This window comes from Schistocerca nitens, chromosome 10, assembly GCF_023898315.1.
Source record: "Schistocerca nitens isolate TAMUIC-IGC-003100 chromosome 10, iqSchNite1.1, whole genome shotgun sequence".
NCBI lineage: Eukaryota > Metazoa > Arthropoda > Insecta > Orthoptera > Acrididae > Schistocerca > Schistocerca nitens.
This window is the reverse complement of record NC_064623.1, coordinates 126,665,793-126,679,599: the sequence shown is the minus strand read 5'-3', so window position 1 is coordinate 126,679,599 and position 13,807 is coordinate 126,665,793. Positions and strand designations below refer to the sequence as shown.

General features: G+C 37.4%; 1 protein-coding gene across 6 annotated transcripts in view; it reads left to right on the top strand.

The window, feature by feature from the left end:
* The window catches only part of LOC126210075 (spectrin beta chain), a 483,285-nt gene that overhangs the window by 430,203 nt on the left and 39,275 nt on the right, over positions 1-13,807 (top strand). Inside the window, exon 39 of one of the 6 annotated variants that reach the window (XM_049939200.1) lies at positions 7,213-7,275. The exons of the other annotated variants lie outside the window; for them this stretch is intronic. Within the exon in view, the coding sequence (XP_049795157.1) occupies positions 7,213-7,275 (63 nt within the window). The remainder of the gene's footprint in view (positions 1-7,212; positions 7,276-13,807) is intronic. 6 annotated transcript variants of the gene reach the window in all.

Here is a 13,807-nt window from a genome sequence, read left to right as displayed (position 1 = left end):
GTACATCTGAATTTCAGTTGATTTGTTGTTCTAAGGAAGGAACCTTAATGTTTTGTATAGTGAATTATTGTTTGAAAGTATTTCATATTTTATTTATTTTTTGTTGAAGATTTCTTGCACCAATTATTAGTGATTTTTGTTTTGCTTCTATATGGGTGAAGTGTTTGCTTTTTGTTGCATTTCTGCCAGATTTGTTGCACTTCTTTATTACAGTCACGTATCTCCTGGTTTATTATTATTAATTATTATTATTATTATTATTATTATTATTTTGTATGCTATTTATGTAGCATCCCCTTTAGTCAACCAACTTGAATTTTCCTAAATTCATATGACTCTATCTTATTCCACTTATCTTCCTGTGAGACAGTTTATCTACTTCATGGAAAGTGACTCGTAGCCGTTGGTGTATCATGTGTTGTGAATACAGAAACAAATGAAATTAGGTTTCAAATTGAAGTGACAGGTAATTAGCCAAGAAGACTACTGTGATGAGGAAAGTGTAGCACACAGTTCATTAGACATAATTTACACTTTCCTGATTTTTTTTTTTCATCCCAAAATTTATCAGTGTTCTTCATGAGTGAGAGTTTTAAATTGAGTGTTGTCTCATAAGTAAGGTGCACATGAAATAAAGTGGGCAAAAAAGGAACGTAATGAGAAAATGAATTTTGTTCCAAATAGATCCTTGCATATTAAAATATGTTGTTTATCCTGACATTTTTCAGTGTAATCTCAGTGTCAGCTTAAGCCTTATTTTGATGAAATACCATATATATGTGGTTAATACATGGCATCAAATAATCCACAGACCCTAATTTTGAGGGAGGGAGGGAAAGAAAGAAAGAAAGAAAGAAAGAAGTATTGGCTTTAATTCGTGTTTTATTTACAAAAAAAATTCTAACATACAGATTCTATTCTTAATCACCTCCATTGTCATCACTAGCAGAATTGTTGTCGCCATCTTCCCATAGTGTCTCATCCTCTGTTCTGTCCAGTGAATTTGTGATACATTTTCTTAAGAATTTTTCTGCCAGTGTTAGGAGAATGGAGTCCAATGCATATTTCACCCACTCACAAATCTGGGACAGAACCGGTTGCTTGATTTTTCAACTCTTCGTGAACTTAGGGCTTTCATTGGCTATCCATTGCATATTTCGCTGTTTAAGTGCAGCTTTGAATGACCAATTTATACACACTTTGAGTGGTTATAGGACAGAGGATATGTCTCCGTGGATAATGACCAAGTCAGTTTTTGCTTTATGTAACTTGTCTTGCACTTTCTCAGTTGTATATCCGTGGAAGCTGTTCAGGACCAATGTGTCATATAAATTCAGTAACACACCAGGGCGAAATTGCCAAACATATGTCATGTAGCTAACCGTATTGCCATTGTCCATTCACCCTTTCAGGTTCACTTTTACCTATATGCCTTTCACTGATATTTTTGGAATAGTTCTCCTTTTAAATACTACTTAAGGTGGTAGCTTTCACCCATTATCAGTTGCACAAATCGTCACTGTGCGCCTTTGCTTCTCATTGCCATCAGTTCATTTTGTGGAAGCAGATTCCCCTTTCTTGTTCACGGTGTTGTGAAGCGGTATGTCAAAACAGACTGGAATTTGATCTGCGACACCAATTTGCGGTAATACATAGGAATGTTTGGGGCATAAGTATATCGTGTAGTGATGAAAATTCACTACTTTTTCCTCGTAATCACCTGGAAGCCATTGGATGATTGTAGTTTTCATCTGTAAGTCTAATGCATTTCGACTGAAAAATCTTCGTAGCCAGCCCCGGTTAGCTGCGAAACAGATGATGCCTAGTTCTTTGAGTTTGGACATTTCACTAGTCACTGCACATCCGTATTGTTACTTCTCATCTACATAACTGCAGAGCCTTTTTCTGATGTGAAAATGCTTCACTTTTTTGCTACAAAATGAAAGTTTCCTTTAGCTGTGTGCGAGCGACAGTGAGAACTTGTAGCCATAATTAACAAGTTGACATGTGATTAGCACTTTACTTCTAACGTGCTACTGATGTGTCACAGACTGAGGTTGCAACATTGTTATAGTATTACAGGATTTATAGTATACAGATGTATAGTATTACAGGAGCAGCACTAACGTTATTAAAATTAATTTACACATCACAGTTATTCGCCCTTAAGTTCTCAAAAAAAAAAAAATCTCATGAATTATTTGCTTGTACATGGTACTGGTTTCCACAAACTCATTGTGCAAAAATCGATGTCCAAATTTTTAAGCCCTCTCCCCACTTGTCTTATATCTTCAGATCAAAATAATTTTCACTGTGCACTTAAGACCACTTGTGGCTGCCGTTAAAGAACAGATTTATTTAGGGTACTGGAGCTTATCTATCCCAGCTCTTTACAACTTTCAATATCAGTAAGGTATTGAGCAGAACACTCTCCTTTTCCGCACCCCATCCAATAAATAAGTGGTGAGTAACTTATTACCATATGCAGAATTAATGTGTGACAATCCACATTACATGTTACATGTCTGAAAACAGTTGAAAGCTATTGTTGACAGCTTCTACACAAGTAGTTACCATCCTGGGTGTTTCTGTACTGTGTATTCTTGGGTGATTGCATGTTTCAGGTCTGAACTATGTCTAACCATAACTTTAGTCGGTCTTGAATCCATATGTTGGTGTAAAATCACAGATTTTTTTTCAGTAGTTTCCTCTTAGTATTCTTGGCACAGTATCTTATCTGTATTTAACTTGGAACTACAGTATTGTTCCACCAGGTTGCATATTCTCGGTGGCATAGAATGTTTATGAAGATGTGTAGTACTGTGGCTGTTGCTGGTATAATGAACTTAAGAATACATCGATCAACACTTAGAAGATGAACGAATCTCAAACTTTGAGCTGGTAGTGTGGTAAAGGAAGAGGAGAGTGAGATTGGAAGTATGTAAATTTTCCTAAGGGGTATAGACTGCAATTTGTGTTCAAGCAGGGTAGGATGAAACAGAAATTGACAATTGATTGCAACAAACAATACCACAAAAAGTTGTTCCGGTTTCTCATGTCTTGTTGACTGCAGAATACGGTTTATACCAGCTTTGCTGTATCTGTTTATCTGGGCCAGGATTGTGGTATGTCTTTACATGTAGCCATGTGTGAATGACAAATGCTGTCCTTCATGTACCTAATATCCCTCCTCCAGTGGAAAGAACCAAAGTACCTTAGAAATTCCTTAGCATGATGTACTGTCTTCAAATGGCATGTCACTGCTGCATATCTATCTAAGCTTTCCTTTTCTAATTGTAAAACTTCAGTACATCCTTGTTTATGAGAAGGGTCCCTGCACAACACAGTCTGAGAGATTCTTTAAATTATGTATGTAAATTATTATGTTTGTAACAGTTCTTCTGTGTCCACATTGTTAGATATTTCCACTGTAGTTCTCTCATTGTGAATGACAATGGTAAACAGGGGCTACATTTTATATTTTGTTATAGACATTGGTATTATTTTGTGTGTGTATGTCAACAAAGACACCTTACTTATGGGTCTACACTCACTTGCTTTTCAGTGCTTCTATTACCTTATGTGTTTGTGGTGCTATAAAAGCTTTGGTGAGAATTATTGCGCAAAAATAGCTAGGGCAATAACCACATACAGTAATTTGGATATTTTTGGCAGTGCTGTGCATTTAACTTGCTTTGTAGCTTGTGTTTAGTGAGTGTGAAGTATTGAAACTTAAGTAACGGTTCCTTTGTCCTCGTGCTTGTAAATCGTTGCCCTCAGAATTACATGCAGACACTCATTCTCACACTCACAATCACATTGTGCACACCTGCAACTGTACATTCTGTCAATTAAAGTTCATATCTTCCTCTTCACAGCTAATACTGCTATTGATGATGCTGCTAATTCAATAATTGCTGCAAAAAGTTCTTGGCATAACAAAGACAGCTTGTTAATTGGCAGTTATCTCAGTACCAGTTCCTGTCTTGGAGAGTATGACTGTATGTGTCGCACATTACTTGCATGCAAACATATATATTCATTGTCAGTGAAAAATACCTTGGACTAAATCTGCTGTAGCCTTTGTTGACAGTAGCAAGGCAGAGACCCAGATCTCCAGACATTCTCACGTTTTTAACACTTCTTATGTCAGTTCACAATGGTTTTGAGTGTAGAAATATGCTGTTTGGGAAATTGGTTTGAAACATTACCAAAGGGTTTTAGTTACTGGTTAAATCATGAACTGAGCTGTTGTACCACGGATTTGTTATCGATAAGCAGTAATGTGCTTGACTGAATCTGAATCAGGGTGCAGGGTTTGTAACTCTGCGTTAATTTTGCACTTCAGACAAGATAGATTGTTGTCAGATGGTGTAATTAACTAAGTCTATAAGACACTTGGGTTTGTGAAGGAAATTCTTTAAATAATACGTAAAATGTGAAGGGTCACTCAAAATTCAGGGCCATCGGTATGATAATACTTATGCAAAGTTGTTCTCCTGCACACAGATATATTATGACAGTTAACATTCGTGACTGAAAAAGGACGTCTGCAATTTTGACCTCTGCTTTTGAAGTGTGCAAGAAAACCAGTCATGGCGTATCATGATCGTACCAGGTCTCCACCATTTGTGTGAGTGCAAAGGGTCTTCAATTATACAACTTTAAAAGTTGTTGTGACAGTGCATGTTTTTGTAGGTTTCATAGAGACAAACAAGACATTATAACAACATTCTGTTTTGCAGCCAGTTGTCTATCAAATAAGTAAGTTAAATTTCACCAATGTAGTGTGTCATTGAAATGAATGTAACAAGAAGGTGCTGCTATAGCTGTGCAAATAGTGACTCTGCCTATGGAGCAGAATGTAACACAAGGTGCAAAACGAGCTACAGTGATGTACAGAATAAGGGAAACATTTGACACATGTGCAGGGTGTCTTACCATTATGAAATTGTTTCAGGTCAAAATAATGTGACTGTATCGTGACTATTCGGTGTTGTCATCAGTGGCAAAGCACAGTAGTGAAACATGTAATGTGATTCATCAGTTTAACTGTTCACGCTAGAGTACAATGTTATTTTAGTCTGAATGAGATGTGTGTGCAAACAAAAATGTGTGTTGCTACGCCGACTTTTAAATTCAAACTCGTACAAAGAGGTAAGCAAAGTTTTAATTTTCACCTAAAAAAAATAGAGTTGTAACAATGAAACAGGGTGACAGTGTAGTCCACTACATATTCAACCTTCAATGAGAGACATTTTTCCTGGTGGTGGAGGCCTCAGTTGTGGAAGTTTGCATTTTGGCCATTTGGGAACTTACCTTGTCATCCATCTAGAAATGCCTGCTGCTCCAAGCTTTCTTCTTGTGAAGAAATGGGGAGAACTCGCTGGATGCCTTGTCGGGAGAATACGGAGATCAGGCAAACTATGATGACCTGAAGAAGCGACGTGTACAACTATCGTGTGGGGTATTGTGGAGCACAAACTCCCCTTCAGGCATCTTCTTGCGACATTTGCTGTAATGTCACACAATTGGTGGTGGCCTTTGTCATGTTCAAAATGTAAAAACTGACCCCTTACCTTTTTCCACTGTGGCCGCTATTTGTGTACCTGGGCTGCTACTTATCATGTGATTCTTGGTTATTTGCAGAGATACGGTCTGCCACTTCAGACCTTTTTGAGCAAACTGGAAGCATTTCCTCCATCACTTTGTCATACATCTGCAGAGTGCTGTCGTCCACTTCTGTCAACTCAATACGAATTGTTGCATTTTTTCCCCATTCAGATGCAGGAAATCAACCAACACGTGATGCTGTACTTTATCAGTAGGCTGTGCCATTCTGCTTTGGTTCTTCTAGCAGTGTTCTGCTGCACCGTGGCATGGGAATTTCCGTGTATAACACAACTGCAGACATTTACCAGCAAACGCAAAAAATTAATTTTATCAGTTTAATCTTTTGAAGGCATTTTCATCATCATCATCATCATCATCATCATCATCATCATCATCAGGTTGCAGCTCCAGTTTCGTGGGTGCTAGTGACAAGCCTCCCAACTTTTTATATCCATGTCCAACTCTCCCTTTTGGTTTCCATACCAAAGATAAACTACTTTCAACCACATCCTTGTTAACGGTGTCAATTCATCATCTTTGCTGTTCGACATGTTTTTTCCCATTTATAGTCAATACAAGGAATTTCATAACCACTGTGGTTTCTTCCATCCATTTCACATGACCGTACCATATTAATCTAGGGTGGCAGAATTTTTCCTGTATATTGAGTTTTACGCCTCATGTATTTTATTCCTTTCATTCTTTAGCTTATCCTTTTACATTGGTCTTGGTGTATGTCTAACAAACTTCATATCAGCACCTTAGCTTTGGTTGTTTTCTCTCTCTCTCTCTCTCTCTCTCTCTCTCTCTATCTCTCTCTCTCTCTCTATCTATCTATCTATATATATATATATATATCTCTCTCTGCCAGAGCATGTGTCTCCAGTGAATTGAATAGGTTAAAACAAGAATACATAGTAGGTACCGAAGAGGGCTAGTTCGTATGGTGTCCCGTACTCGTCCATATCCCCCCCTCCCCAATTGTTGTCTCTTCTTCTTCTTCTTCTTCTTCTTCTTCTTCTGCCCCCACCCAACCCCCTCCTCACTCTTCGAAAGCCGAGGTCACAGTCTGAAACTTCCCATTTCAGATTGTTGCTGTTTACAGTTCTAAGACACCCTCTAGTCAGCTGATACTTTATTTTTTCTTGTATCACATGCATAGTATCCTATTAAACTAAATGAAGCTGATCGTTAAGTGTCTAATTCTTGCGCAACAATGCTGTCAACTTGACAGGCACGTATGATTTTACTACTGAAGTTCATTACAATGTGTGTATAAATGGGCAAACTTTGCTATATGCTAATGGCAGCAATGATTTTGTCAGTATTGGGACTGGTTTCACAGCCCATAGCAAAAGAGTGATACTTTCTGGAGTGAAGGGTCGGCCTTGCGAATAATGGTGCATGTGATGACAGTGCGGTGTGTTTTATGTTTGTCCTCACACCTCCCTGCTACATCCCACCTCACTCACGCCTCACTCGTTCACTCTGCCCTGCCCTTCACCCATCTGCCCACCCACGACATCACTCACACCTCACACCTCGCACCCCGTGTCACGTGCTACGCCCACGAACGCGCCCACTTGTCCTGACCGGCAGCCACTCGCAAACCGTCCACCAAGGCCGCCAGCCAGCCAGTGGAGAGGCCAGTCATTCGTGAAGGTGAGTGCCACTTTCTCCTCCTCCTCAATCTTTTATTGCTTATGTCTCTGTCACACCTTCACTTAAACTCGAAAAGTTTGAATCGAGTAGTTGTGAACATTGTAATGCTCCTTGTGAGTGTTGCTGAATGAAGCTGATGCTGCATCTGCAAAAACTTTGTTAAAAAAAAAAAATCAAAACTACCATTTCGTCCTCCAGTGTAGCGACCTTCAAAAGGTATGCATTCGTACAATTCTCTTATCCACGTTTAGATCTTAAAGTTATTTTTAAATCTTATACCTCATCAGTTGTGGACTTGAAGGTTATTGCTTGGTATTCTTTCTGATTGCTGAGGAAAAGGATCTCACAGAACAGAGGTTTTGTATTGACTGAGATGAGTGTAAAGCCTATGAAGCCCATCTACATGAATCTAGTTTTAACTCGTGTAAAAGTGAGAGAATGCGTGTGATATATTTGTGATTCTTGTAATTGAGGCAGGATCTGGGTACAAGCAAGGTATTCACCTAGTGGAAACCACCGAAAAACCACTTCCAGGCTGGTCATCACACCAGTTCTCATCGTGAACACACACCGTTCTCAACACTGGCTCTCTAACTACAATATTGGCTACCAGAAAGTGATTAGCAAAACGTGAAGCCTGTAATTAGAATTCCTAGTGCCCACTTCATCTGAGAATACACTTATAGTTACAGCTTAGAGCTCTGAGGAATTAGGAGATTGTCCGGGATTTATAATCAAAAACGGTCGTGGAAAAAAAAAAAAAAAAAAAAAAACATTCTGTATTCTGAAAGTCACAGATGAAAACAAAAGAATGCACACAATCTAGCTAACAGAGCAGTTCAGAGTCTAATGCACTGATGCCACTATACTGTCCAAATTAAATATTTAAATGAATGCTCGCCATAATTTGATGATAAGGTTCATCAAACGCCACGCAAAATAATTGGTAGAATGTCTGTCCCGCGGCGGCACGTGAAAATACGACATACGCAAACTGAAGATCGATAATTAAAGTCAACCCAGAATTAACACTTCACTTGAAAATGATTTCATGGTTACGTGTATTCCGAGTAACTTAATACGGCATCCGAGGCTGTTTGTAGCAATGATACCGACGCAACGCGACTCCCGACACAGATGACGTGCTATTCAGCGTCTGGAGAGAACTGGGGTTGACGCGCATCCCCAAATCCCGGAAGCAGCATACTAATGTGTGCAGCTATCTGCGTGGCTTGTCTGATAATACGTCATGGGACAAAACTTAATTTGTAAGAATACTGTATGCAAAAGCTTACATTCTTCTCCTACCCTCTCCCTCTTGACTCGATGATTACGTGAGTCTGCACATGATCACATCCTTAGTATTGACAGCAATGTAGGAAACACCAGGAGGAAATTCTGTCCTTTCCATGAAGCTGACATTGATGTATTGAATGCAATGTAGGATACACCAGGAGGAAATTCTGTCCTTTCCATGAAGCTGACATTGATGTATTCAATGATAAAAAGATCTTATACAATTGGACAGAGACAGGTATAGACATGGCACAGATCTTCATGTATTCTTGATGTAGTCTTTATTAACAGAATGTAACACTTCATTACATAACATTGCTGTCAAATTTCTGCTACCTTTAATTTTTTCAGAGGTGTCAAGAACTATAACTGTATTTGAGACACTAGTCCAGAAAAACATAGCATGCGGTAGCAGTTGAGAATACTGCATTCTGTAAGAAATGGTTGATAAATCTTAGACTGTGATTACATTTCCAGTACTTTTGAGAAAAGCCTGTATTTATGGAAAAAGCCTCACAGTACTGTTACAAATGCTATACCTCGCCTGTTTACAATTGGCTCAGGATTCTAAAAATACTGAACGTTTGTTACTAATTGAAGATAACTGCAGTCTGCGTTAAATTTAATGCCCCAGTGACAAATGGTACATTGGGTTTAGTTAACATTAATGGCATTTCACATTGATGTAAACATTTGCGTAGCCACCAGTTGTGAATTTATAGGCTTTGAGTGATGTACCCATTATGGTATTGTATGTTTCTCAGTAGGTAGACAACTACTTTAGATGATATCTAAGATTTTCATATGTGGCAACGTCTTTGATGTTTAATATCTATTGGCAAAAAATTGTTAATATAATTAGTGTGAAAACATTATTGTGGCATATGAAATTTAATTGACAAAGCATAACATTTTTACTGAATTTCTCACTGAAGGTTTTCTAGTTGTTGATAGCTTAAGTTACAGTGACTGTAACAGGGAATTTGTGCAACATCAGTAGGTATTTGTCATTTTGACACACTGGAAAAAAAAGAATGGTCATATTTGGCTAAAACAAAAATGGTACCTCGATTTAGAAAGTTTCGAGGATATGCAGGTACTAAATTGTCTTTTTGTGGTGGTCATTATTTTGCAAAAGCACTGCTTAGTGCTTGTATTGTTACAAAGATATATAATAAACCAAGGAAACTGAACAAATGTCAAATGATTGAGTCATCACAGGGCAGACGGCAAGATAAGACTGCTAATTCTGGAATGAAAGTTTTCACAGAGAGACTCGTCATCAGTTCTATGTCCCATTCTCTCTCATCTTCTATGCAAACTGATTTGAATGTTCATATAATTTTCCTCATTAGAATCCCATCCAATCGTGATTGATTTGTACCTTTAATACTTCACTGTTCAGCAGTCTTTCATCCAGAGGTCTACTAATTAAACTGCTTTCTGAAAGAGTAAATGAATAACAAGAGAAGAGTTGGAAAAGTAAAGTAACATCATTCCAGAAGGCATTAAACTTGTTAAGAAGTCCTGTATATTATGTTTTTAGTAATAATTTGCTAAATGCTAAAAAAAAATCTTATTTTCTTCCCAGCAGTTTTGACTTAAAGATAATGTTCATCTTGTGCGCATTGACTTGCTTTGTTCTTAACATTACATAGAATACTGCTTTTCATGAGACACATTATTCAAAATTAATGAGTTAACAGTCATCATTTTCAGCTGCACATATCTGTGATCTCTATTTTTTACATCAGAAAAATATACCAGATCAGCAGTAAAATAATGTACATTTAAAAATTATTTGGTGTTGATTCAATACAAGAATTAAAAAATATGACCATCAGTTCGTTTGCTCCTGTTACATTATTATTACAGCATCCTGAAATGAAAATGATAAAAATGTTATTTATGATAGACAGTTGAAAATGGTTATCATATTTTCTCAGGATTCAGTTTAGACTTTCTACAGGACACTCAGAGCAAGAAGAAGTTGCACTGAATGAAAATGCCTTTTACTGTAACTATAAAACCAATGGGAACTATTTTATAGAAACTCTTGTCTGCTAGCTGGCTAGATCTTTGTGATTGCAGCTATTTTACTTTAGAAACAGTCGGTGTGCCGATATAATTTTACATAAGTATACTCATTTTTTGTGCTGTGAGTGAGTTGCGTAGCGAACGTACCTTCATTTTTGTCTTAATCCATTTTGAGACATAAGGTGTTCATAAAAAGAGAATATCCTTGCTAAGATATTTATTAGTCATTTGTTTAATTACAATAATGATCGAAGCAGAAGACATGAACAAAAATTTGTGCTGCGGCCAGGACTTGAACCCAGGTTGTCTTGATTGCTAGGTAGAAATGCTAACCATTTACACTACCACAGCACAATGGTCAACTTGGGTAGTTTGTGCAGCAATGTTGACCATTGTGCTGTGGTAGTGTAAATAGTTAGCATTTCTGCCTAACAAGCAAGAAGACCTGGGGTCGAGTCTCGGCCACAGTACCTATTTTAATTCATGTCTTCTGCTTTGATTATTATCGTAGATAATGAAGAGACTTAAATGTCTCAAGGAATATAATTCTAAGATCTATTTGTTTAATTAATCACTCTGTTGACTGTGGACAGCTCTTCTTTATTGTGTAAGTTCACCTAGCATGTTATTTTGTCAATTGCACGTGATAGCATGTGTAAAATTACCCAGTTTACTTTTTTTCCCCTTCAGGCATCTGTCCTTGGATTTCTTAAGCTTGTGAATTGTAATTGGTGAGATTTTCACTGTCAAGAGACTTTTTCACTCTGATATAACCTCTTTGAAGTGTTGTGATACATCTTCCCTGCCTTGCGACAAAATGTTGATTCTCCACTGACACAGATTGAAACCTTTGTTTCAGTAACTGTTTGTTTCTCCAAGCAGCAGCATCACACAATTTATTTTGGTGTCCAAGTCAAACATTAATTTCAAGACTATGATCTCATCATAAAGTATCATATAATCTCGTATTTGATTGTACTTGACTTGAACATGAATTAATGGTGTGATAAAATTGTATGAAGAAGCTGCACTGTTGCTGGAATAAACTGAACAGCTGAAAAATATCCATGGGAATAGTAACTGTTTATGACTGAAAGTTTAAAGAAGTGCAATAATTAATCCTGGTACAGAAATGCAATAAAAGTGCTCTGTGTTATTGGTGTAAATGGGTATTGTGCATTTTAGTACATGTTTAATATCAAACTGCATTTTTATGAACACATTCTGTGTAGTAGCAGTAGTGTGTGTGTGTGTGTGTGTGTGTGTGTGTGTGTGTGTGTGTGTGTGTGTGTGTGTGTGTGTTTTTCCATGTTTAAGATATTATTTATTTGGTGTTCATGTGTACATTATGTTAGGTTTTTTGTGAATGTTTTGTATGATTATTTGTGTTGTTTATTATATATAAATGTGTTTGGTACAATGGAGCCTTTGCATTAACTTGTATACAACTTACTTCTGAACTGGCGGTCTTTGCATTTGTTTCCTGGCTTGATTTCAGTGGATAAGGCCTGTTCTGGGTGTGGTGTTTTTATCCTTCTTTCTTCTAGGCAGCGGAATGGCACTGCTAGTGGATTTTTTTAACTATGAATTGTGTGGTGGCACATAGGAATCACACAGTTTAATGCTACAACTCACAAACTGCTTAGTTACAGGCGAAGCTGCTGGCCACTAGGAGCCTCAGGATATCGCCACTAAAATGAAAATTGAATTAAACTTTCTTTCCTTGACTTCAAACATAAAATGCAGCTTTTTAAACATGCTATATTTAACATCCTAACATATATGACCTACTTTATATAAAAATAAAAACCTGCTGCTTCTGCTGTTTAAGTATGTACTGTGTGTCCCATGTCTTTTTAGTTAGTTAAATGTAACTCCTGGTGAAGTGTTGATGGCACTGTGTTTACAGAGAAGGATTTAGAGTTAATTGATTTCAGGCTGTTGGAGTTGTGGTGAAAGTGTTTCTGAATGTTCTTCACGGAGCACACAATTGAGCACTTGGTGATGGAGCCTCACGATCTATCACTGTTCTGCTTGTTTTATAGTGGATGTAAATCTGATAGAGATGTGGCGGGCATGAGATTGGGAATGGGTAAAATTTATCACTGTGGGCGAAGTCTGTGTGACAAACACATCTTGAGATTTCTTTCGTGATATGAATATGTACACACTTGAAGGCAGATGGAATACTTTATAGATCCAGCAGTTTTACTTCACAAATGGCAGCCACTCTTTTTAGAAAGTGGAGTGCTGTCCTAGTTCAAAAGATCTCTGAATAATTTTGTATCTTCCATTTAAATATGCACAGTATAGAAATTATGCTTTCCCAAACTCATTTGCCACATCTTGCATAATGTTTTTGCTCTTGACTTGAAATGTTGACAATGTGACTGGCACAGGTATATTGGATGAAGGGATCCCTCACTGCTGTGTGCACATAGTTTAACGTCACTGGTGCAGGTGCGATACTAAACTAATGAGCCATTTGAACTTGAGTGTTGTAACGAAATGGCAGGTAAGTTGTCTCGTTTGTTTTTTCGTCTTATCCTTTCGATGCATGAAATCTATTTGTTTCCTGTAGTTCAGCTCTTGGTGCAGGTAAGCTGTTAGTGGTATTGTTTGCCACACTAATATTTTCATCTCTGTGAAAAGAATTACGCCGTATTGCAATGCTTCTGTTTCTGAATGGGTCACAGATCCCATGGAGAGGAGAATCTGAGATGTGGAAATAAGTCAGGGATGTAAATTTTAAGTGCAGTATAATGAAATGAATATGCATTATTAAATTTTATTGTTTAATGTGAACCATAAAATAATCTGAAACATGAATTTTCAGGTCTACTGAGAATATTCTATTCAGTAGAATAAGCTGTGCAGCAGAAAAAGTTCTTTGATTTAGTCTTCAACTCCGCCAGATTATCCATAAGACATTTAATGGGAATTAAATTACCCCGTTAGGCAATTCCTACTCTAATAAATTGTATGTGAACAGAAACTACTAAAATTAATGTTCAAGTTGCCGCAAAACAGTAGTAGTTCATAATGTGAAGCCATTTCTTTTTATTTCATATTTTATCCTCAGGTCATACAGAGAGCAGTGCAAAGATCAGTGTTGACTGAAAATAAGCATAGGTGGCTGCCGTATATAAAAAGGGTAAAAAAGACCCACAAAATTACAGACCAATATTCTTAACATCTG